Source organism: Cyanistes caeruleus, chromosome 5, assembly GCF_971803275.1.
Source record: "Cyanistes caeruleus chromosome 5, bCyaCae1.hap1.1, whole genome shotgun sequence".
In the NCBI taxonomy this organism is placed as follows: Eukaryota; Metazoa; Chordata; class Aves; order Passeriformes; family Paridae; genus Cyanistes; species Cyanistes caeruleus.
In genome coordinates this window covers 25966345-25988228 of record NC_141705.1, presented here as the reverse complement: position 1 = coordinate 25988228, position 21884 = coordinate 25966345, and the positions used below count along the sequence as shown (strand labels likewise).

The 21884-nt window shown below is 43.2% G+C and overlaps 3 protein-coding genes across 24 annotated transcripts in view; 1 reads left to right on the top strand and 2 right to left on the bottom strand.

The window, feature by feature from the left end:
• Window positions 1-12705, top strand: part of FRYL (FRY like transcription coactivator) — a 165107-nt gene extending 152402 nt beyond the window's left edge. For 16 of the 21 annotated variants that reach the window (XM_086889544.1, XM_086889537.1, XM_086889538.1 and 13 more), the window contains 5 exons: window positions 4109-4177; window positions 7488-7505; window positions 8469-8579; window positions 9936-10132; window positions 10603-12705. In XM_086889544.1, the coding sequence (XP_086745670.1) occupies window positions 4109-4177; window positions 7488-7505; window positions 8469-8579; window positions 9936-10132; window positions 10603-10861 (654 nt within the window). In that variant the 3' untranslated portion in view covers window positions 10862-12705. The remainder of the gene's footprint in view (window positions 1-4108; window positions 4178-7487; window positions 7506-8468; window positions 8580-9935; window positions 10133-10602) is intronic. The other 5 variants (XM_086889548.1, XM_086889541.1, XM_086889531.1 and 2 more) reach the window with 1 other exon arrangement.
• Window positions 12404-17339, bottom strand: ZAR1 (zygote arrest 1). Of its 2 annotated transcripts, XM_086889550.1 has the most exons (4): window positions 16506-17339; window positions 16329-16421; window positions 16168-16242; window positions 12404-16088 (listed from the first exon to the last, which is right to left on the bottom strand). In XM_086889550.1, the coding sequence occupies exons 1-4, from the start codon at window positions 17331-17333 to the stop codon at window positions 15945-15947; spliced, it is 1140 nt and encodes a 379-aa protein (XP_086745676.1). In that variant the 5' UTR covers window positions 17334-17339; the 3' UTR covers window positions 12404-15944. The 2 variants fall into 2 exon arrangements, with proteins under 2 accessions (XP_086745676.1, XP_086745675.1); XM_086889549.1 differs by having other exon boundaries at window positions 12415-16242; window positions 16506-17333.
• A 213-nt stretch (window positions 17340-17552) lies between these two features.
• SLC10A4 (solute carrier family 10 member 4) lies at window positions 17553-20135 on the bottom strand. The gene is made up of 3 exons (XM_086889107.1): window positions 19741-20135; window positions 19135-19345; window positions 17553-18514 (listed from the first exon to the last, which is right to left on the bottom strand). The coding sequence occupies exons 1-3, from the start codon at window positions 20118-20120 to the stop codon at window positions 17999-18001; spliced, it is 1107 nt and encodes a 368-aa protein (XP_086745233.1). The 5' UTR covers window positions 20121-20135; the 3' UTR covers window positions 17553-17998.
• Window positions 20136-21884: the final 1749 nt, after the last annotated feature.

Sequence of the window (21884 nt, the reverse complement as noted above, 5' to 3'; positions counted from 1 at the left end):
TCAAGGATCAGGTCAATATATTAAAAGGAATTAAGAAAGCAGCGTATTTATCCTAATACGGATACTGACTTTTTTAGCTGAATAATTCTTCAGACTTTTTGATGACTGAATCTCCACTGACAGTGATGGGGATTATACAGCTGTGTCACACAGAGACATGTAAATTTAGGGCTTATTTTACAGTTGGATCTCATTGAGGATGATGTTTATGTGATGTTTAGAATAATGCAGATTAGTTTTCAAGGTATATGTTAGTGGTTATATCCTTTTTCCAAAGAAATACAGTTTAGAAGTTGAAAATTTCTGTAGCAAGGGTCTCTATATTTGGTTTTGTGAACCTGTGTGTGAAGTTCAGAAAGTAAGATACTAACTTCGGAAAGCTGACACAGTTAAGATTTGTATTTCAAGAGCCAAAAGAAAACACGGATCTACAATCAGTTTTGCAAATAGAGGGGGGGGAGAGAATATATGTTTTTGGTTTTTTTTTGTAGAGATGATGATTTGTAGGAAAATAAATCATGCTGAATTTTACTGATCTCAGCAGCCTGTGAGGCCATGACAGTGGCAGTATAGGCAAGTTTGAGTGACACAAAACAGAAGCAGAATTCAAGCCATGATGCCTTGGCAGAGCTGTATCTTGCAGCACAAGTGGCTCCATGTTTCTTGATCATGCTGAGTTTATTAGGAAATTATGGCTTTTGCCTTGCAAAGGTTGCTGACAGCTCATCTGTTGAACAGACCAGACATGCACTTTTTTGTGGAAAGGATCTCAAAAGAAATGTGGTTTCCTTGAAACCAATGTTTTAGTATGCCACACATCACTATTAATGTAGATAAACTCTTGGCAGGATCCAGGCCAGCATTTCTGCTGAAGAGTTGCTGCATTTGTTTGTCCTGCTCTGTGGTAATAACAATTTATTTGATCTAATATAATGAGCTACATTTTGCCATGTAGGCTTAATCAGAAACAAAGTGCTCATCTAATGATTAAGATTATTTTACTCGATGTAATATTTAATGTCTGGCAATCTCCAATGCATAATGCTATCAGCACTCCTATGAGAGCATAATATACTTCATTCCTCCTTTTAGAGAGCAGCCTCGAGGCACAGAGTGTGTAACTGATTTGCCCCATGGTCAGACAGAAAGATTTGTGACAGGGTAAAAAGGGACGTGTGTGTGTGTGTGTGTGTCTGTGTGTAATTAGAATGATGACTATCCAAACATGGAGAAATTGTACATCAACTCCCCATTTAGCCTAGTTTATCACAGCAATAACCAATGGTATTGTTTTGTGGATTTGTCAAAGTATAACAAATTAAAATTACATCCCTTTCAGATGGCCATGAATTCACTAAAGGCATTATCAAATTTTGTACTGCCACATTTCATATTGACATAAATCCTTGCTGGATATTAAGAACTTCTTTGTATTTTACTTCACTAGGTAAAAAAATACAAGTATCAGTTTGATGGCCTCTGTCATATCATAGTGAAGGAGTTGTTTTTTCTGTCAAAAAGGGAATCCAGTAACATGTTTCTGTGGTCAGCCTGTCTTCTGCCACTGATTTGTGAGTGACTGGAGCAGGGAGAAAGTTCACAGGGCTGAAGAAATTGTTCTGAAACAACTGAGAGCATTTTGTCAGGGTTTCATTTTTATTTCATCATTTATAAGCATGTCATTTAGACAATTTAGTGCATCATATAAGTGGTTATTCAGCATGTTAATTTAGTAGTGACTATCTTAAATAATTTACTTTCCTAAAACATTTTAGAAGTATTTCTTTAGCTGTTGGCCCTCTTTTTCTAAGGTGCACTTTATATTAAATGTAAACTAAGAATCTTCTAAGCTATCTTAGATATGTGTTTTATTTTTTTTTTTGGTCTGTCCCCTTAAACAGAGTATAGGAATGATTAAACAAGAATTCCTCAAGTAAAATCTGAATTTCTGTTGTTACAAACAGCTGTGCTATGTATCCTATTAAATCTGAAAGTATTAAGGCAAAATGCTTAATCAACTTAATGCAGACCTTTGGTTTTTTCATAGAAACACACAGAAAATTGACCAAATTAAGTGGTTTGGCTATTGTATGATACAGTAAATAAAAATTAACATATATGTAAATAAATGTAATTTGCTTGTTAATCTAGTGTCCTTTTAGAATCAACCTCTGGAAAAATCTGTATGTTAATTTCTTTAATGAAAAACTGTTGTTTAAACTTTATCCTAATATATGATGTTTGTCACTCTCAGTGCTGTGTAGTGTACAGACATTCACATGAATCAAATTGAAAAATTAAAAGGCTTGGGCTGCAGTTGTTTGAAACTCTTACCTATGCACCAAGATAAGACAGAAGGGTACCTATAGTATAGGGTGTTTAGCATGTCTGTGTAGGGTTTAATCTGCCAAACCAGCCTGTGCTATGACCATGACCAACCCCAGACTTCCCTGTGTTATGCTTTCATCAGCATTTGTAGGAGATACATGGATAAAACATGATACAAAGCAAACACATAAAGAAGGTTATTTGGTCACACTATTCCCAAATAAGAAGAATAGATCTTTCTACCATGCTGAACATATATTCTTTAAAAATTCTTAAATTAATTTTGCTACCTTCTTGGAACTATTGTTCTGTTTTCTTGCAAGGGGACTGCTTAGACTTCATGTGTGTATTAGGGACAAAGATACTGGATGAGATAAATATAATAGAAAATTCAAGCTTATACACACAGCATTCTGGGCACACCCTTTATTCAGACTGGTTCTAAGATTTATAAAAAATCTTAAAAGGGTGGTATGTGAAAAGAATTAGGTTCCCAATTGCTGATGCTGTTTGTTGCAGTGCAAACCTATTCCATTGTTCCTGATGGAGGCTGTCTGATAAAATGAAAAATGAGATTTGCTGTGGATGTTGGTATCCATGTCACTAATTGAAACTGACACTGCAATGTTCAGAGAATTCCATTTCTCCTCTTGATGAGCACACAGACCTAGTTAATTCACTAAGTAACCTTTATTAAATTGAGCAGATGGGAAATCACATTTTTCTTTTTCTTGCATCAGACAAAGGTTAGAAAAAGGTCACCAAGATTTCCTCTGAGATTCAAGATACCAAACACATGCAGTATGCTAAATTATTCTTCCTTGGATGTATAGATCCTGTTCTTCATTTCAGATCATATTATGCACTTTATCTCCACATGATGCATTCCCATTCCAGTAATACCCTGCATATATCTTGCATATACCAAGCATAATATGCTTGCAGTTGTTTGCACTGTACAGAAAAATTTGCTGGGCCCTGTATCAATGGGGTGATGAGGTTGTATTGTCCAAAAAGAACATACTTGATTCTGTAAATGCTTTATAGTAACACAGATATTCATGTGAATGCCAGTACACATGGAGGTTTTTTTTTTTGAGAATTTTGCATAGTTGGTTAAAGGTAGAAAAAGAGACTGCCCATGAAATTAATAAACTTGTTGTCTGTTATAGGCACTGGAGTTAAATGCAGCCCTAAGGGGAAACAGCATGTTTGCATTGTGTAATGCAAGAATACTTCATCTCCTTGGCTTGTGTGAACTGGAGGTGATGCTAAACTCCCACTGGAGAATTTGGGTTTTTTCATTCCATCCTGTAAACCAGCACTTTCATCTACTTACGCAGGAGAGCTCTATTTCCTTCTGTTTCTCAAGCAGTCCCAAGAAATGTAGCAGGCTTATTCTCTGATGTGAATTAGTGCTGTATTTTGAAGGCTGATAAATCACGTTGGTGTAAACCTTGTGCAGAAAGTAAAGAGTGGGATGTTCGTGCTTCCACTCTGTCATTCATTTTCCCAGTATCAATTCAAACATGGGTTAGTATTTATGCTGACGTGTACTATCTCCATCTGGGTAATGAAGGCTACAGGAAATAAAAGCTACAAAGTGATATAGCAGACTAGGTATCATCACTGCAAACAATATTGGTAAACAATTTATTTCATACCACAATTTTTTACATCATCTGAAAATGTACAAGACAAAGTGGCTTAAGCAATTTCAGCACAGTCTTCAATTTGCTGTTTCAGAAGATGTTCAATCTTGTTCATATTTATTTTGCAGTGGCTAGAAGACTGCAAAAGGACATTTGGTACTGATGATGGTATTCATGGGACTAACACAGATGCCCAGGTAGGTGTATGTCATTTGTGAGTCTCAGGATATGAGATTGAAAATCATCTTTATTGCACAAAAATTCTAATATTTGTAGAGAGATTAAAAATGTATGAAAAGCTTTTCATTTCAGTTATCATCCTATCTTTTGGAAACTCAGAGTCTCATGAAGTGGCAATAAAAGTGTGTCTTCTTAATAAAAGCTGGCAATCTGTCTTGGGTTCTAGACTTAATAACACTGAGTAGATAAGCAAAATAGATACCATCTGTGTACCAGCAAGTCTGCTTTTCTGCTGCTGTTTCTAGAAGGAAAAAAAGATTAAAGTTCTGGTTATATGCTCAGATACATTGGCTTCTCAAAAACTTCTATTGAATTTAATATATTTAGTACTATAGAACTACGTAAGATCTTTATGGAGCCAATATTTGGGCAAGAAGTAACAGAGAGTAAAGTAGCAGTATAGCAAAAAGCTCATTAAACACTTCTGTCAAAATATCATATAACAATAGGTTAAGTAACCATTAATATTAGTTGAATATTTTGTATGTATTTGCATGGCACTCATCCATGTTTAATATTACTAATTGCTATAATAAGTGATAGCTTTTCCTGAAATGGACTAGCACTAGGACTGTTTTTTTTTCTAAAATATAATAGCTGTATAATATTGATATAGCAAAACCAGCAAATCCAAAACCTGACATTAGTAGGTACAATGAGTCTGCTATCTGAAGTACTGTGGTAAGGACAATGAAAGATGGAAGAAAGAACTGCAGGTAGCAAATCAATTTACTTTTTCACAATGACAGTTTGACAAAAATCTCAAATCCAAACTGAGAAAGGAGGAATTTTATTTCTTTTACTCAGATGAACTATTCACTGATGCACTTGGTCATGTTTCTGCTGCTGAAGATGTAGTCTTCAGCAACAGAAATGTTTACTGTATCTATGGACTATTTCTTCTGTTACACAGTTTTCTTTTGCAGTTCTTCATCTATATACACACGTATGTTTGGGGCTTTTTAATTCAAACACAAAATGTACCTTTATTTTTAGAGCAGTGAAACATGTGGTAATATAATGTTAATTTTTATCCTGCATTGAAGTTGCACATCTAAAAAAAGTCAAGTGAATAAGCTTAGGTAATACAAAACCAGCAAAATGATTTGCTACTATTTGCAAGGACTTTTATCTTGCCTATGAACACATACTTTAGTGTATTTTACACTAAGTATACATATTTGTATACTGACTGGTATATCTTTAGAAATAGTTAAAATTTACTATTACAGTACAGTAAATGCTGTATATGTTTTAATTAAAAAGCAGCACTTAACATATTTCAGTCCATACTTATAATTTTGTTTACATACTCCAATAAATTGTTCTAACATTTACTTGTTAGAACAGAACGATTCTTATCATGAAGGTAAATGTTGCTGTTCCTACTGTGTACCTGGGGAAACTAAGAAATGGAAGACAAGCAACATGCAGGCTTTCAAGTAGTTTGTACAGACAGAATCCATGATTCCCTACCAAGGCAGTTGGACCTATTCTTCCCTGCTTCTGCAGGGTTTGAAAATAGCCTCTGAAAAGGGTTTGAGACCAATTACACCAATTATTAGTTGTGGGGCTTGTTTTGATTTTGGTTTTTAATCCTAGCCTGCAATGGCAGTATGTTGGTAATTCTTCAGAAGTCCTTGTAAATAAAGCATGGGGCTGCTAAGTCTAAGCAGCCAGCCAGTTAATGCTAAAAATGTGTAAGTGTAAATGTGTAAGTGTTGTCTTGCTCAGGAAAACAGATATGTTTCATTTACTTACACAAATAAGATTTTCTTACTAATTTTTAGCACTGTGGTCCATACAGCTAAGGAATAGCGAGATTAATTCTGTTCTGGCTTTTGCATTGCCAGCAGACTTGCAAGTAAATGTAATTATTCAGTTCTTGCTCTCAGTGCATGTAAGCCTGAAAGAATGCATCTGGACTCTGGCTAGACTGTTTCTACAGGACAGGCAGGTACAAAAATCAGATTATTTCTTAAGTAAGCACGTATGTCAAAGACACTGAAGCAGTAAAAAGCCATTTTTAAAGGAAAACCTCTCCTGAATTTTAAAAAGGTAGCTATCAAGGTGTGTTTTGGGGGGAAGGGATTAATTATGGCTTACAGTAATAATGAGCCTTGGCTTTAAAAACACTGGAACTTAATGACTAAAATTACTAAATAGTCAATCCTGCCATTTTTCAGAATCTGATTCTCTGTTCTTCATTAAAGTGAGTCATTGAAGTCATGTTAACTTCCACAGTTCAAGATCTTTTGTCCTCAGTGTTCTGTGCATTAAAAATATAGTAATTGTGCTGAGTATATAATAGCACAAAGTGCAGAACAAAAACATGCAGTGTAACAAAAACATGCAATGTTTATAACCTGGGAAGCACATAATATATAGCTTACATCATGTACAACTGTGCTTAGTAAAGCTCAGCTGTTTCTGTCTGTTGGGAGTCAGACATCCGCTGCATCTTTGGGTGTTTTGCCTTCAGGCACATGGTGTGATTCCAATGGAGTTGTCCTGTGCAGAGCCAGGAGCTGGACTTCAGTGATCCTTGTGGGTCCCTTCCAGCTCAGGGTATTCTGTATTTTTTTTATTCTGTTTGCTATGACCACTGTGCATCCCTGAGTGCCATCAATATGCTCAGTGCTGTACAAAGCACAGGAGTGGTGAAGTTCACATCCCTAGTGTGACATGTATTTTCTGACTGCTTCTCTCCTTATCCCTCTTTCCCAAACATTTTTTCTGAAATGGCTTGTAAAAACCAAGTGCAGTAACATTACAGAAATCTCTTGGAGGTGTTGAGAATTGAGTTTAGCAAACCCAAGAATTTTTAAACTGATTCAGAATCCAAATTAACCTTGCCTTTCTAATTTTAAAATGCATTTTTCTTGCTTAAACTATTGTGATACAGAACAAGTGAGAAGCTTTGTACAGATGTTCAAATCTAAGTGTCTTTGATTTTGATTACCTTAAAATTGTGCACCTTTCAGACTACACAATTTATAAAGACCAGACAGGGTTGTAAGAGTGTTATTCATGCTGTGGGACAACAAAGCCAATAATTTATCTTTAGTTACAGCAGCAAGTAATTTTACGTCAAATTTAGCCTGTTAATTTTTTTTACATTCAGGATATATTTGGAGCATGTTACTTGTATTTCTTCCTCCATTTTACCTGGGACATCTTTTACCCTAATTAAAATTATTTCCTACACTAATTCTTGCTCTTTTTTCTTTCTTTGTATTTTTGTGACCTGCTCATCTTCTTGCTTAGCAAATGGAAATTCTAGCAGTAAGTGACAGTTCTTGATTTATCAAATACTAAACCATGCCAGTCACCAAACTGGTCTCCATCTGTCTTGTCCATTTGTGAAATAATGATGTCTTGTCCTAGACTATTACAGAAATGCTGTGTGCTTCAATTTTGCATCATCTAACCCATTAGACTGTTGGTCCTTTGTAGATAATAGGATCCAGTAGTTAGTAAAATGTTATAAAGATTATTCCATTAGCACTAGCTTTTATGCCCGTATGTGAAGCAGTATTAACACTGTCTGCACTTCTCACTAGTGTTTTAGAGACATAAAAATGGAAGCAAGACAGTGTGTAAGTTAATACTGCTATTTCATTTCCTTAAGAATATATCATGTTATTTTCTAAAGCAGAATAAGAGCTGTCTTTTATAAGAAAACATTATTCTTGCCTCCAGGAATAGAATTACTCCCCTCCTACTCTGTCAGGCAGTGTAAGCTAAGGGCCAGGTTATATACTGTTCTTTTGATATAAATATTAATGATTATGAAAGATTCTATACTTATGGACCACAACTGCTTTTTTTGGATATTAGCTCTTGAATTTAAAATTGTAAAATATCAACAATAAAAGTAAGTGATCTATAAACCCCTTGTTTTTAAGACATGAAATCTTGAAATGTTCCAGACATTTCAAAATGCCTTTTTAATCACTTCAAATCCCACTCCACCCCCCCTTCTTGGAAATGTATCTTATTAAAAAGTGGGCTTTAAGTCTTTGTGAGAGGCTACTTGTAAATCTAGAACTGAATGAAGCTTTCACCTGCTTTTCATTAGCTTACTGTATATTAGCTTCTAAATATTTTTGGCATTTTCTTTAGTAGCCAAATTAGCTACTTCTGATTTTGCACACTATACTGAAGAACTTGTGATTTATTGTCTCTTATACTAGATAGTAAGAGGTTTTCAATTCCTGAATATAATAGTGTTGTTTACATTTGTAGGAGCTGGAGTTGTGTCGGAGGCTATACAAGTTGCATTTCCAGTTACTGCTTCTGTTCCAAGCCTATTGCAAACTCATCAGTCAAGTGAAAACAATCAAAAAAGAAGCAGAGGTAATGAAAACCATGCCATTCAGCTAGTAATTGTTGACATTTTAAAAGCAGACAATTTAAAGCACATTTTGACAACATTTTCATCAGTGGGACATCCTTTTAGAAACTGGAGGAGGGTTCCAGCTGTTTTATAGCCAATTAATAAAATATTTAAGTAGAGCTTACAAGAATTTTCTGAGATGTTCAATTATCTTTGATGATTTTTGTATAGCTTGAAAGCTCTTTTAAAAAAGACAGGAATGTAGGGAGTCCAGTGATGAGGATTTCAGTAGCACTCCTGGTGTATTCTAATCAAGCTACAATCAAGGCACATCAACTCCACTCAGCAGAGCTCTGTGATGAAGCCCCTTTCCATCACCCTGGTGTTTCCTATAGCAAACACTGTAACTTTCTAACAGCTGATTCATTTAACTGTGTCACTTCAGCCACTGTTCAATTACTCTGCAACCTTAGTCCCCATCCTAAGCACAGTTAGTAGTGCAGTCTAGACCTGTCATGCCTGATTTTTAGTTGTAGTAACTTTAAAAGGTGTTTTTCAGTGGAGCACATGTGGTACGTATGTGATGTTAATTGAGTTATGTGCATTATGCTATTAATAATGTCTTCTGTAAGTTCCCTCCTGGGTCTGGAATGCAATAAACAGGGGTAGCAGAAAAAAAAAAAAAGTAGGGTTGGTCTTGCTTGATATAGTAGGGAGGAACATGAAAATCCTGAGGAAAACTCTTCGTTTTTGACTAGCTTCAGAAAAAAACTGTATGTTCCTCACTTTTACTTCCAGATTTTTGTAGAGCCTGCAAAAAAGTTTGTGTCTGAAGAACACTCTGGAAGGCTAGCATCACATCAGTCCCAGTTCTTGCCTAAGTTAGTTAGATGCAGAATCATGTTCTGAGAGATGGCCTCGTGTTTTACTCATGTGTTGCAGCTAAAGCCAAAGATATTATTATATACATTGGCTGCACTACTATTACTGTGCTGGGTTACCAGCCTTCCAGATTTTTTCCTGCATATTTAAGATGTCCTTATAATGGCACCATTGCTGTCATACCTTTCTAAAATGTTTCATTCTTCTTGTCAGTTTGTTATTAAGTAATATAAGGAGAAAAGAAATTTATTTTTTTAAAATAAATTTTAAAATAACTAAGATGGAAACTTCATCAGGGAAAGCCCAAATAATTAACATGCATGCTTGGGCCATTAACTTAACTGTATACTTAAGCAGCTGCAACAAATATTTGGGTATTCTTTTTCTATTTCTCATTATTGCACACAGGAGGAAAAATAAAAACCTGATCTTTGGAAAATTACTTCAGCTTGAAATACATTTAAACTAGAAAATATAATTTATACTTGTTTTAGGTAATAAACATGTCTGAAGAACTTGCTCTTTTGGAGAGCTGCCTGAAAGAGGCCGAGGCAGTGTCTGACAGTGGTATCGAAGAAATTGAAATTGCAGAGGCTTCCCAAGCTAGCACAGAAACAGCTATTCACTCCCTCATTGAATCCCTGAGAAACAAGGAGTTTGTGTCAGCTGTGGCACAGGTCAAGGCTTTCAGGTAAGTTATGAAGAACTGCTTTCAGATCTTGAATTTCTTTACAGACCTTTTTAAATTAAGAACAGGGATAGGCACTATTCTTTTTTATTTTTTCAGTTTGTGCTGGATGTCCTTGTTGAAAAAAACAAACACTGTTGCTTCATTACAGATTCTGGGGTTATTTTTTAGTAATTTAAGAAAAGTAAAAAACAACTTTAGTAATACTTGTTCTTTAGAATTTATCTCTGAGAAATCATACTGTTAATTACTGGGATTCAAGGGAAGAAACATTCCTCTAGCATTTTTCTATGATTTTTGTTCAAATATCTGCTTAAAGAATAAAAGTATTTAAACTTGCGATTTTTAAATCCAAATTGCCTGTTATTTTCCCTTGCATTTTCCTGTCTTCTGTTCAAATGTCTGTTTAAAGAACATTTGAACACTTTTTTTTTTTTTTTTTAAATATTTAAATCCAAACTGTGTGTTTACAGATCTATTTGGCCCCACGACATCTTTGGCAGTTCTGAAGATGACCCAGTTCAAACGTTGCTGCACATCTATTTCCGTCATCAGACACTTGGCCAAACTGGCAGCTTTGCAGTAGTAGGCTCCAACCAAGATATGTCTGAGGCCAGCTCAAAGCTGATGGAACTTAATCTAGAAATCCGAGAATCTCTCCGCATGGTGCAATCCTGTCAGCTTCTAGGGAAGATCAAAACAGGAATAACGCTTGTCACCACTGGATTGTGAACAGCTGTCATTTAGAAAAGAAGTGATGATTAAGACACTTCAGACTATTATTGAGCACCTTTCACAAAAAAAACAAACCTCCAGCAATCCTGACAACCAACACACTTTTATCACAGCAAGAAACTCTTTCAACAGGAGTAAAACTCTGAAAATTGAAGTGAACATCCTACCTGACTGCTCTTTCTACACAGCAGCCTGTGTGGCAGTAGTATTTTTTTATTAAATTTGTGTATAAAAACCACATGAAAGGAAAAGGGCTTAAATATAATGCATACATATGCATTATTTTCTGTTGTAACAGAACTATAAATGATGTTTGCATCAACAGCCTCTACAGGTTGGATCAGTATCGCAGGTGGGATGAGGCTAAAATCAAGGCTGGTTTATTTTGGCTGAAGACCTGCAAGGCTTCCTGGCTTTCCAGCAGTAGTAGATAAAACCATCAACTAACACCTAATGAGACACTTTGCAATAGTCATGAAGAATGTGCAGTCAAACATGAGTAGAAATGGCGTGTGACTGCAAAAAACATTGACTTCTCAGTGTTTTATTTGCTTTTGTTGTCTGTAATAAGGAAATAATGTGTGTGAGTTAGAATGTATGGCTATGTGACAGTTGTTTTTTGAAGGTATGGATGATTGTTAAATAAGGTCTCAGAGCATGCTTAAAAGAGCTGCAAGATTATTTTTGAAGAAATTTTATTTTATTAGATCTAATCCTCATAGTGTGTAAATGTTAGGACATTTAATAATATTTTAAACTGGGATTTCCCAGTGTTTCTAAAAGAAATAATATATCTGTTAACTTTATTGGAATGCTGCTCAGTTCTCTGACCAGTGCTTATGTTACAAATATTGATAACAACTAACCAAAAAGTAGCTGCCTGCAGAGACTTTAAGATGTATATTAAAGATATATGCTGCCCATCAGCAATTCTCATTAGAAGTTAACTTATTTTATTCTGTATATATTCTAGAAACTGTATAGTGCAAAACCAGTATTTTTTGTGTAAATTTGTGCAATGCACTGTTAAAACAGTAGGTGTATAAAGCTATGAGGAGAAGGGGGCATTCCCTCTTGGTAGTCACATGCAGTACTTGCAGTCTGAGTAGCCTGCAGGGTTTGAAGAGTTTGAATGCATGTATATGCATCTTCATGACTCAACTGAAGCCTAAGGAATTGGGACTATAGAAAAAAAAAAGATAAAAAAAAAACCCTGACTACCAAAACATGCAAACAGGCAATATACTCACAGTTTAAAGTCTGTAGCATAAACCAAACTGGATTCTGTTGAAACCAATAGCATTTTGTAGGAAAAAACAAAAAAAAAACCAAAAAAAAAAAGAACAAGAAAAAAAAAAAACAAACTGAAAAAAAGAATGTAGTCCCACAATTCCTATGATTTGAAAGGAACACCCAGTATTTTTATATACATCTCTTACCCACTGTGATATTTTTTAATGGGCTCTAATTCCAGAGTTTAGAATGTAGAATTGAAATTCTTAGCTCTGCCTTTTTGGGGGAATTAGACCCCACTAGAAATGTAATTATGCTGAAATGCATTAATTGAAGGCACTGTGCACGCTGTTGGACTGCTGACAGTAGTTATCCTAACAAATTCTGTAACTGGTCAAGGCACATTCATAGTCACTGTATTTTTTTCCCTGTCCCTGATAAAACTGAATTATTTTGATGGTTTTGTGGTACTGTAGATGGTGTTCTTAATTATTTAACTAGTATTTACAGGGGAGAGGTAGTTTTATTTAGGGGCGCATTACACTTTTATTTACATCATCTTTTACCAGCTTTTTTTTTTGTAAAAATAAAAGACATTGTATCTCTCATTTTGTGTATTTTTACAAGCTGGAGTTTAAATACTTTAGCTAAACAGACTAAACACTGATAGCAGAGGCCTGGATGCTCTGAAGTAGATTTTTTTCTTTGTATGTCCTTTCTTCACAGCAGCATTTTTCTAGGCATCCTCTGAAGCTGTTAATGGAGTTCTCATGAAACTCAAATTCATACATGTAATTCCTTATGTTACACATCTTCCTCCATTTATAATGGCTAGTGGAACCTGTTCTCCGGAGCAGAATTGTGTTAGCTGTCTTTTGTTATTGCTTTAATTTTATTAAGCTTTTCAAAAATTACTCAACTACTGTGTGAGCTGTCACCCTGCATTACCTGGTGCAAGGTCTGTGCCAAATCCAAAGCTATGGTAAAGCTGTTCAGAAACAAGCAAAATATCAGAGATCTCCTGTTAGATGCAGCAGATACAGCACTGACCGAGCTGACAAGTGCAAAAGAATCGCTCTATGAAAAAGCTGTACAGAGTAAGTTCAGGATTGCTTTGAAGAGCCAGCACCACGAAGGCTGTTCCCTTCCACTTTGTAATTACAATAGGTCAGGAGTAGCTTTCCTTCTTCCTGCTGAGTCTGAGTGCCCACAATCAGTGTGTGCTGGCATGACATGGCAGTAAAGCTGAAAAGCAACTAGAAAGTACAGAATTGTACTTAGGCATCAATCAGTAAAAGCATTGAGCATATTTATGTAAGAGGGGTGGCATGTAGAGAGAGCTACTCTGGAACTGAAGAATGCTGTAGGATTAAGGAAAGCTTTAATATGGATGCCCACTGCATTGTATTCCTCCAAGCCCACTGAGTCTTGCAGTAGCTGATCAAAGCAGGGGTGGCCACCTTAATGATACCTGCCACTTTGAGCCTTCATCAGCTGCTGGTGAAGCCCAACACAAGCCTGTTCCACACCTCATCATGCAGAACCAACTACTGCTCAGACTGTAGTGCAGATGACAGCCCTTAAGTTGCACTAGATTTCGCTTTGGGCTAGTACTGATAATGCTGTACGAGTCACCATATTCACAGCAAGTAATCCTCAAAGCAGTGTTCTGTGAGGATGCCTATATAAATAGGAAGCATTCAGCTGTTCATATTGCCATGACTTCATACTGGCATGGCACAGAGCTTCAGCTCTGACTCATTAGCAAGGTGCACAGACTCATCACAGTCAGTTTCTCAATGCATGTGTCAGGAACAGACTACAGCCACTAGAATGGGGAAGACAAACAGGAAAACATTGAAGAACATCCATGGAGGGGAGAATGCTCAGAAACAGAGATCAAAGATCACAGCTGCAACTGCAGACTGAGGCAGTGGGGCCAGGTGGCTGCAGAGAGGGCCCCAAGTGCACTCCTCAAGCTGGAGGCTTGCTACTGCTCATCACAGTGGCAGGTGAGTACAGGCAAGTACAAGGCACATGCACTGCCCAGCTGCAGGGGTACTTTTCAGACTGAATAGGGCAACAATGGAATTTACTGTGAAAGTCTGAGTGAGCTGGTAAAGCAAGGGATATTTCCTTTTCCTGTGATACATGAAAGACACTTCAGGTAGAAGCAGGAAATAAATGCTCTTCTCTGGAGGAAGTAGGTCTCTTGTTCCCAGAACACCTCACTGCTATAATAATGAATGCAGCAAGAATAAATAAAATTACTTGGCAATAAGTTCACACTGAGGCATTAAGCCTACTGTAGCAGGTTCAAGGTGCATATTGAAATAGGGTGGGAATTTACAGCAAGGCAAATTAAGCATATAGAATAAACCATCAAACAAGACACAATGATACAAAGGATATTTTTTGACTACCCTGCCATACACTAGCTTCTGCTTGAAGAAACAAGACCACCTGGCACTGAAGCTGTTTTACAGCATGGGCTCAGGCTGGTTCTCCCTTTAGCCTTTAATAGACTGGTCTCTCAAGTAAGCTGGATACAGGTGCAGATAAGTTTGCTATAGCAAATATAAAGATCAGTCTTTTCAAAGAGAAGCTACCTCAAGAGTTCTGCAAAAGGCTTGGTGACTATGCTCAATTGAAAAATTAAGTGTCAGTACCATTCTTATTTTCATCTGTGTGTACCCAGCTCCATAGCTAAGAGACAGACTGGGGCAGTGGTGTAGGTTTTACTAGTTTGTGAATCTGCTCAGATGGTGATGCTCCATGTTAGTCACAGAGTCAGCTCGTAACACTTGGCTGAAGTGTGGTATTGCTGCAGAGGACACCACCACTGAGAGCACCAATAGCCCACAGAGAGCATCATCTACAGATAACCAGTGCTGGTTCTGCCATTACTACCAAACACTACAAGTAAAATTCCTAGCTGCAAACCCAGCCCCAGGGGAGTGTGGGAGTTCAATTCTGATGAACTGATGGTGGGCATCAAACCTAATTAGATCAAACTCTTCAAGTACAATCCACTAAGTGCACAGCTCCTGCACTTCACCTGCAGGCTGAAAAGGAAGACAAACAGATGCAGTATTATTGTACCTTTCTCCTCTGAAGTGTCCCTCTCTCCATAACCTTGTGCAAGATGAACAACACGTTTACCAAGAGACCATCACCATAACACCAGTGACTCCATTCCTCAGCATTTTGTCAGGACCATCCCTGAAAAGCTTGCTTTGGCTTTTGCCTACACAGACAAGAACAACAACTTAGCCAAATGCCGACTGGCTGTACGAGTAGAAGTGATTCAACACTTACACAGCATTTCTCAATCATTTTCTAGTGATGAAAAACAGGTGTAGGATACTTTGTACATCAACTAGAGGTGTGCAAAATGAGTGTGTACTACTGATGTTTTGTTCATGAAGGATAGCCTACTCTTACCTACTGCAGATATCAATTTGATGTTAACTTCAAGCATATGATTAGTTCAAGAGCAGGATCAGTAACAGAAACCCTTTCCACCTGAGGAAAGTCCACAAAGCCCCAAGTCAGTTGCTTCCAAGACCATCACTGATTTACAATACACCTCTAGGCCTGCCACCTATGCGAGTTACAGAATTTACAATATGCACCCTCTGAGCTGGGCACAAACCCACATGATCATTTGAGCGTGCTTCTGCAATGCTTTTATTTTCATGCTTTCCTAAACTACATCTCACCAAGTACCTTCAACAACAACAAAACCAAAATAAATCTGCTCTACTTGCAGAGCAAGTAGAACTCTTCTTTTCTTGAAGAGCCCTAATCAAAAACAAAAAAAAAAACCACAAAAAACCCTTCCCATTCAGATGATGTATTTGAAACTGAATGTGCTATCGCAGGAGAGGCGTTTCCCTCTGCATCTCCCACAGAGGTCCTGGCGGTGGGGCCTCTTGGGATCCACGTGGCGCATCTTCACGGGGCAGGTGCATCGCGTCTGCTTGCAGCTCTGAGGGACAAGGCGGCGGTCGGTGAGGGCGGCCGGGCCCGGGAGTGGCCGGGCTCACGGCAGGGCAGGGATCCCTTACCTGGCAGGTGATGTCCTCCACGCGGTACGGGTTGTAGGACTTCTGGCAGGTGCGGCAGAACTGACGGAAATAGACCTGCGAGGAAGGCTGGTGTCAGCAGAGGGGCGGCGAGGAGCCCGAGCCGGGGCAATCCGAGCCGGGGCAATCCGAGCCGGCCCTACCTTGTTGGTGCCCTGGACGCACCAAACATAGGCGCTCTCCCAGCGGATGTTGCAGGCCTTGCAGTGGTAGTACCCATACTTCTGCTCCAGGAACTGCCGGGGACAATGTTATTGGACGGTGCGGGCGCCTCCCGGGCCAGCCGGGCCCCGCTCCGCTCCCCGGCGGCCGACACTCACCTGGAAACGCAGGCGGGTCTTGCCCGCCGCCGACTGCCGCTTCTGGGCTGAGGCCGGCGGCTCTGCCGGCTGGGCTGCCGGCTCGGCGGCAGGCTGTGCCTCGGCTGCCTCTGCCACCTCCTCCTGGCTTGCGTCCGTCGCCGGCTCAGCTGGGGCGGCCGGGCGCTGCCCCAGAGGCTCGGCCGGGCGCTGCCCCAGAGGCTCGGCGCCACCCTCGGGGGGCTTCTCCCAGCTCGCCCGCACGGCTGCCGCCTCCGCCTCCCGCTGCTCCCGCAGCGCGGCCGGCTCCTCCTCGACGGCCGCCGCCTTGTCCTGCTGCTGCGGCCGCCGCTCCGGCTCCGGGCCCGGCTCCTCCAGGAAGGCGGTGAGTCTGCGGGACGCCACGGGCGAGTAGACGGCGATGGTGCGAGGGAAGCGCACGGCACGGGTGCTGGTGGTGGCGGGGCTGCCCAGCTCCTGCCCCCGCTCCGCCTCACGGGGCCGCGGCGCGGCGGGGCCGGGGCGGCGGCGCAGCAGCGTGCGGGGTCCGAGCGAGCACTGCACCGAGGCGTCCTGCCGCGGGTTCACCTGGACGCCCACCTCCTTGGTGTTGGCCTTGCGGAGCCGCGGCGTCAGGTTGGGGTTGACCTGGGAGAGGATGGCCTTGAGCTGTGCCCTCTGGTAGTTGTCGAAGTACTCGGCGGCCGCCTCCCCGTAGCCCGGGAAGTAGCTGCTGCCCCGCGGCCGCCAGCCGCCCGCCGCTCCTCCTTTACCCTTGGGCGGTGGGTAGCGGTAAGAGTAGGGGGGGTAGGCGGTGTACAGATAGCTCGCCATCGCCTCCTCGGCCATCGCACGGGACCCGGGGTAACCCCCGGCAGGTGGCCTTAAATACCCCTGGGGCGGGGCCGCGCTTCCCTCGCCCCCGACGGGCGCCGGCCTTGCTGTCCCTTCCCATCCCCACCTGGTGCGCGGCCTTGGGCCATCCCCCACCCCCATCACAGCCCCCAGCCCAACCCGGCAGCGCGGCTCTTAATTGCCTCCACGGGAGTAAACAGCGGATAACACGGGTTTGGTTCGGCTTCGCCATGTATTTGTGGTGAGAACAATGAGAACAATGCTTTTACAGCAGGTGGGAGGCACAGAGACACACACGCGACGTGTTTTTTCTGTCATCTGAACTGACACTGAGTTGGCACTGACTCTGTAGAACACTGTTTCTTCCTTCTACCCATTCCTGCTGCACTCAGCCAGGCAGCAGCCTCCTTGCATGAAGTTTTACAGTTACTGGTTTGTGTCACAGTGATGCTTTTCTTTTTCTTTTTCTTTTTCTTTTCACGTTTACTTTTGAGGAAGTAGAACTGTCATGGTAATAAACACATATCACCTTGTACAATGGGAGCAGCTGGAGAAACGAGAGGCTGGGCAGCTCCGCTTGCACAGCAGCGAGCACAGCTCCAGCCTGGCTACAAGCACAACACACATTCATGTCTTGGGGAGTTACCTCCTTGTCCTGCCTAAAGCGCTGTCTGAGTTGGCTCCATCTGAATGGAGTTGTGCTCCTCTGTGGTCACTGTGCCGTATGAAGTATCAGCTACCTCCTCTTCCTTCAGTTTCTTGTAGGAAATATCTGTGTCTTCCTCTTCACCAAGTGTATCTTGCTTGTAGCTGTCTCTTCCGTACATCTTGTATGCCAGCACAAACAGTCCTGCTTCCGCTGACTGAAAAAGCGCATAAAGCAAGGGAAACATGTACATGCTCCCTATGAGCTCCGGGGAGAAGGTGAGTTTTAGGATGGCAGTGCAGAGCTGGACGTTTTGGCACCCCGTTTCCAAAGATACTGTTCTCCTGCAATGTGGGGGCATTTTAAAGACAGTGGCTAAGCCGTATCCCAAGGCGTACCCTGCCAAAGGCATCAGCACTGCAATGGCGTAGACGGACGCAGGAATCTGTGCCAACAGATCTGGGCCCAGCATGGTCCCAGTCAGGATGAACAGGACCACCAGAGTCACCAAGAGGGACCACAGGGAAATCTGGCAACAGATACATACATGATAAACAACATGATAAACAACATGAGGACTATTATTTAGAAAGGAAAAGCATACCAGGTAGAGGCTTGCTAAAGAGTCTAAACCGCAAAATATGGCTGCACTGTCCTTCCCAGGTTTTCTCCTGGCCTGGGATTTTGGTGGTGTTTGATCATATCTCAGGAAAGGAAGGGGGCTGAGGTTGTCATCATTTTGTTTTGGGATGACTTGCTGGGAAACAAGAATCAGGACTTCTGCCTCACTCTTCCTTTCTCACTCTTCCTGACCGTGCCTGCAGGTTGGTTTTGCCTGACGTGGGTGCAGAAGGTGTGGGAAGCAAGCAGGATGTCACGGAATGCCTCTGCTACAGGGTCCAGGATGCCTGCCCGGGTGCAGCACCACGCTGCCCTCCTTCCTGTGTGCTGCGATAGGGGGTAACCCGCCATCTCCCTCGCTTTCCCTGCCCCAACGTTTTATTTCAAGACTGTAAGTCTTTGTATTCCACCTAAATAGTTGAATATGCCTGTGTGAGACTAACACCGGTTTGGGGGGACTAGAAAGCTTACTGCCTTCGGCTCCCTGTCCCCGGTGCCACCCTCCTCCCCTCCGGGCGCTGTGCCTACCTTGACCAGGAGGTCGGCGGCGCGGGGGTGCCGGTATCGGATGAGCACCCCCAGGCCGATGGGCAGCAGGGTGCTGCCCAGCGTCAGGCTTACCGCCCCCAGGGGCAGCAGCTGCACCACGGCCGTGTTGATCCAGTGGCGGCTGTAGATCCAGAGGCAGAGGGGCATCAGGAAGAGGGCCAGCAGCGTGGAGGAGGCCGTCATGATAATGCTGCGCCGGGGGAACCAGAGAAATGCTCCATCACCGCGGGCCAGGTCGGGGAGCAGCCCCGGGAAACCCGAACCCCGGCTGGAGTGGGTTCTGCAGCCGGCCGGGCACTTCCTCACGGCGAGAGCCCGCTCGTTCTCCTCTCTCCCCTCTCCATCCTCCACCTCATTCCCTGCTCCGGCCAGGGCGCGAAGCAAGCTTTTTAGGGAAGGAGGCAGGAAGCGTGTGTCGGGGCTGTCGTAAGGCCCTTCACGGGAGGGGCAGGAGAGCGGTGCTGCCGATTCCCAGCACGCCGTTCCCTCCCGTCCGCCCGTCCCGGCTCCGCCGGCGGCAGGTGCCCAGCGAACCCTCCCCGCCTCCCCCGGCCGGCCGGGGGCGAGGGGCAGCGGGACACCTACCTCAGATTCATATCCCCGTCGACGAGCACCGACATGAGGTTGGAGAGGTTGCCCCCGGGGCAGCAGCCGCACAGCAGTACAGCCACGGCCGCCACCTCGTCCAGGGCGAAGATGAGGGCGAGGAGGAACGCCAGCAGCGGCATGGCCACGAATTGTCCCAGCAGGGCCAGCAGCAGCCCTACGGGCCGCCGGAGCTGCTGCCCCAGCTGCCCCAGCTCCACGGCGCAGCCCAGCCCCAGCATGGTCACGCAGAGCCCCAGCCCCACCAGCACGCTCAGGCCCTGGCTGAGGGAGCGGTCCCCGAAGGTCTGGCCGCCCCCCGCCAGAGACCCGCCGTCGGGGCCGCCGCCCGCCGCCGGGGGCTGCGCGGAGCTGGCCATGGGCTGCGCGGCCCCGGGAGCCGCCGGCTCCCCGCCGAGCCCCGGGGGAGAGCGCGGGTGGCGGGGCTGCCGTCAGTGCGGGACGCGGGGAGGGTTCGCCCCGGCGGGCGGCGGAGCCCGCATCCCTCCCCGGCTCCGCTCGGCTCCCCGGGCGCTGCCGATGCGCCGCGGTCCCCGCCTGCCTGTCTGCTGCGGGCGCCGCCCGCTCGTCCCCGGACCCACGCGGGGCCACCCCCGGCGTGGGCGGTGTCTCGGTGTCTCGGTGTCTCGCCTCGACGGCGGTCAGCGCCGGCCGCCAGCGCCGCCCGGCCCCGGCGGAGGGAAGCGCAGGCGGCGGCCGCATCCTCCTCTCCGGTGCGACCCCCGGCAGCCTCTTGTGGAGCCGGCAGGGCCCGACCTTTCCAGCAGAGGACCTGAGGTACCACAGGATTTACTTTGGCGTCGGCGTTACTAAAAGGTCAATTAGCGTAGCAATGTCGCGCGATGTGGGTGGGCAGCACTAGACCCCTCTGCTGAGGGTTTGCCAAGCCCGTTCCCCCTCCAGGCAAGTTGCTGTTGATGTGCAGCCTTTGGAATGTGTGAGGAAGGATGGAAAGCCCTTTTATGAAGTCGAGGAGGCACCACTTTCTGCTGGTGGGGACCCAGAAACTTGTCAGGAGAGGTGATGTCTTTTAAAGGGCAGTCAGTACATGCAAAGGAAACACTCAAGCTCAGAGGCACACAGCTACTCAAACCAGGGTAAGACACGTAGTCCATCTCCCAAAAATCGCATCCAAGGGTGATTAAACTGTTTTCAGTCATAAAATTGTGCTTGCAACATTTACTTTTCATTTAATAATTGTGTGTCTCCCCATTCCTTCAGAAGTGCAGTGCTGTATAGAATGCCCAACTAGCCTCACAAGGGCAGGAGTTACTGAGAGAGGAGGGCAGCTTCCAAGAGCAGGAGATAATGTCAGTGATTCTCACTCTTGGCCCTACTATTGGCCTTGTCTTAGGAATGAAGCTCTTTCCCTTGTTCACCTGCAGGGTTTAGAGGGGTCACAGCCACCACTTTACCACTCCTGGGTGAGGAGTGGACAGAGCATCCCCAGTTGTTGCCCCTTGGTTTCTGCACTTCGTGTGTGGTTCTGCTTCTGGATGGAGCATTTCGGGTCACAGCTGAAGGGGGACACACCGGATTTACGGAGAGAGCCGATGGGAGCTGCTCTGACTGGCTGCTTGCCTTTAGCTCCATCAAACAGCAAGTTTGGGTAAAATTTTAGGCTGTCCTGGGACTCGAGTAGAAATTATTGGCGGTTTGAAAGAAAAACAGCCAGTTTGCCTATTAAACCTTTGGTTCTTTCTTGGGGTACAGGTGACACAAGAAGTGCTAGTACCCGGTGACAAAATCCTGAGAATGCAACTTTGCCAAAATGATGCCAAGTTCAATGTTGTTCTGCCTGTGTTTGTTTCCTCATCATTAGCCTAAAGAGGGCTCAGGGAAGATGAGACATCAGAGATGAGCAGCCAAATAGGATCCAGATTGCTTTAGTTCATTCATATTTTTGGGCTTTAGAGGAGGGAAGCTCAGGATCTGGTTGGCTTTTTGAGCCAACAGCATTCTCTTGATTTAATTTTCTCGTTTGCATAAACAGAAAAGCTTGCAGTGTATTTATTGTGCTTCCTAAAGTGTTACCACAGTTATATGTTATTCCATCTGTCATGCAGCCAGTACTTTGCTTCACACCATGCAGGCCATTTGCTTATCATACCCTCCCTGGCTTG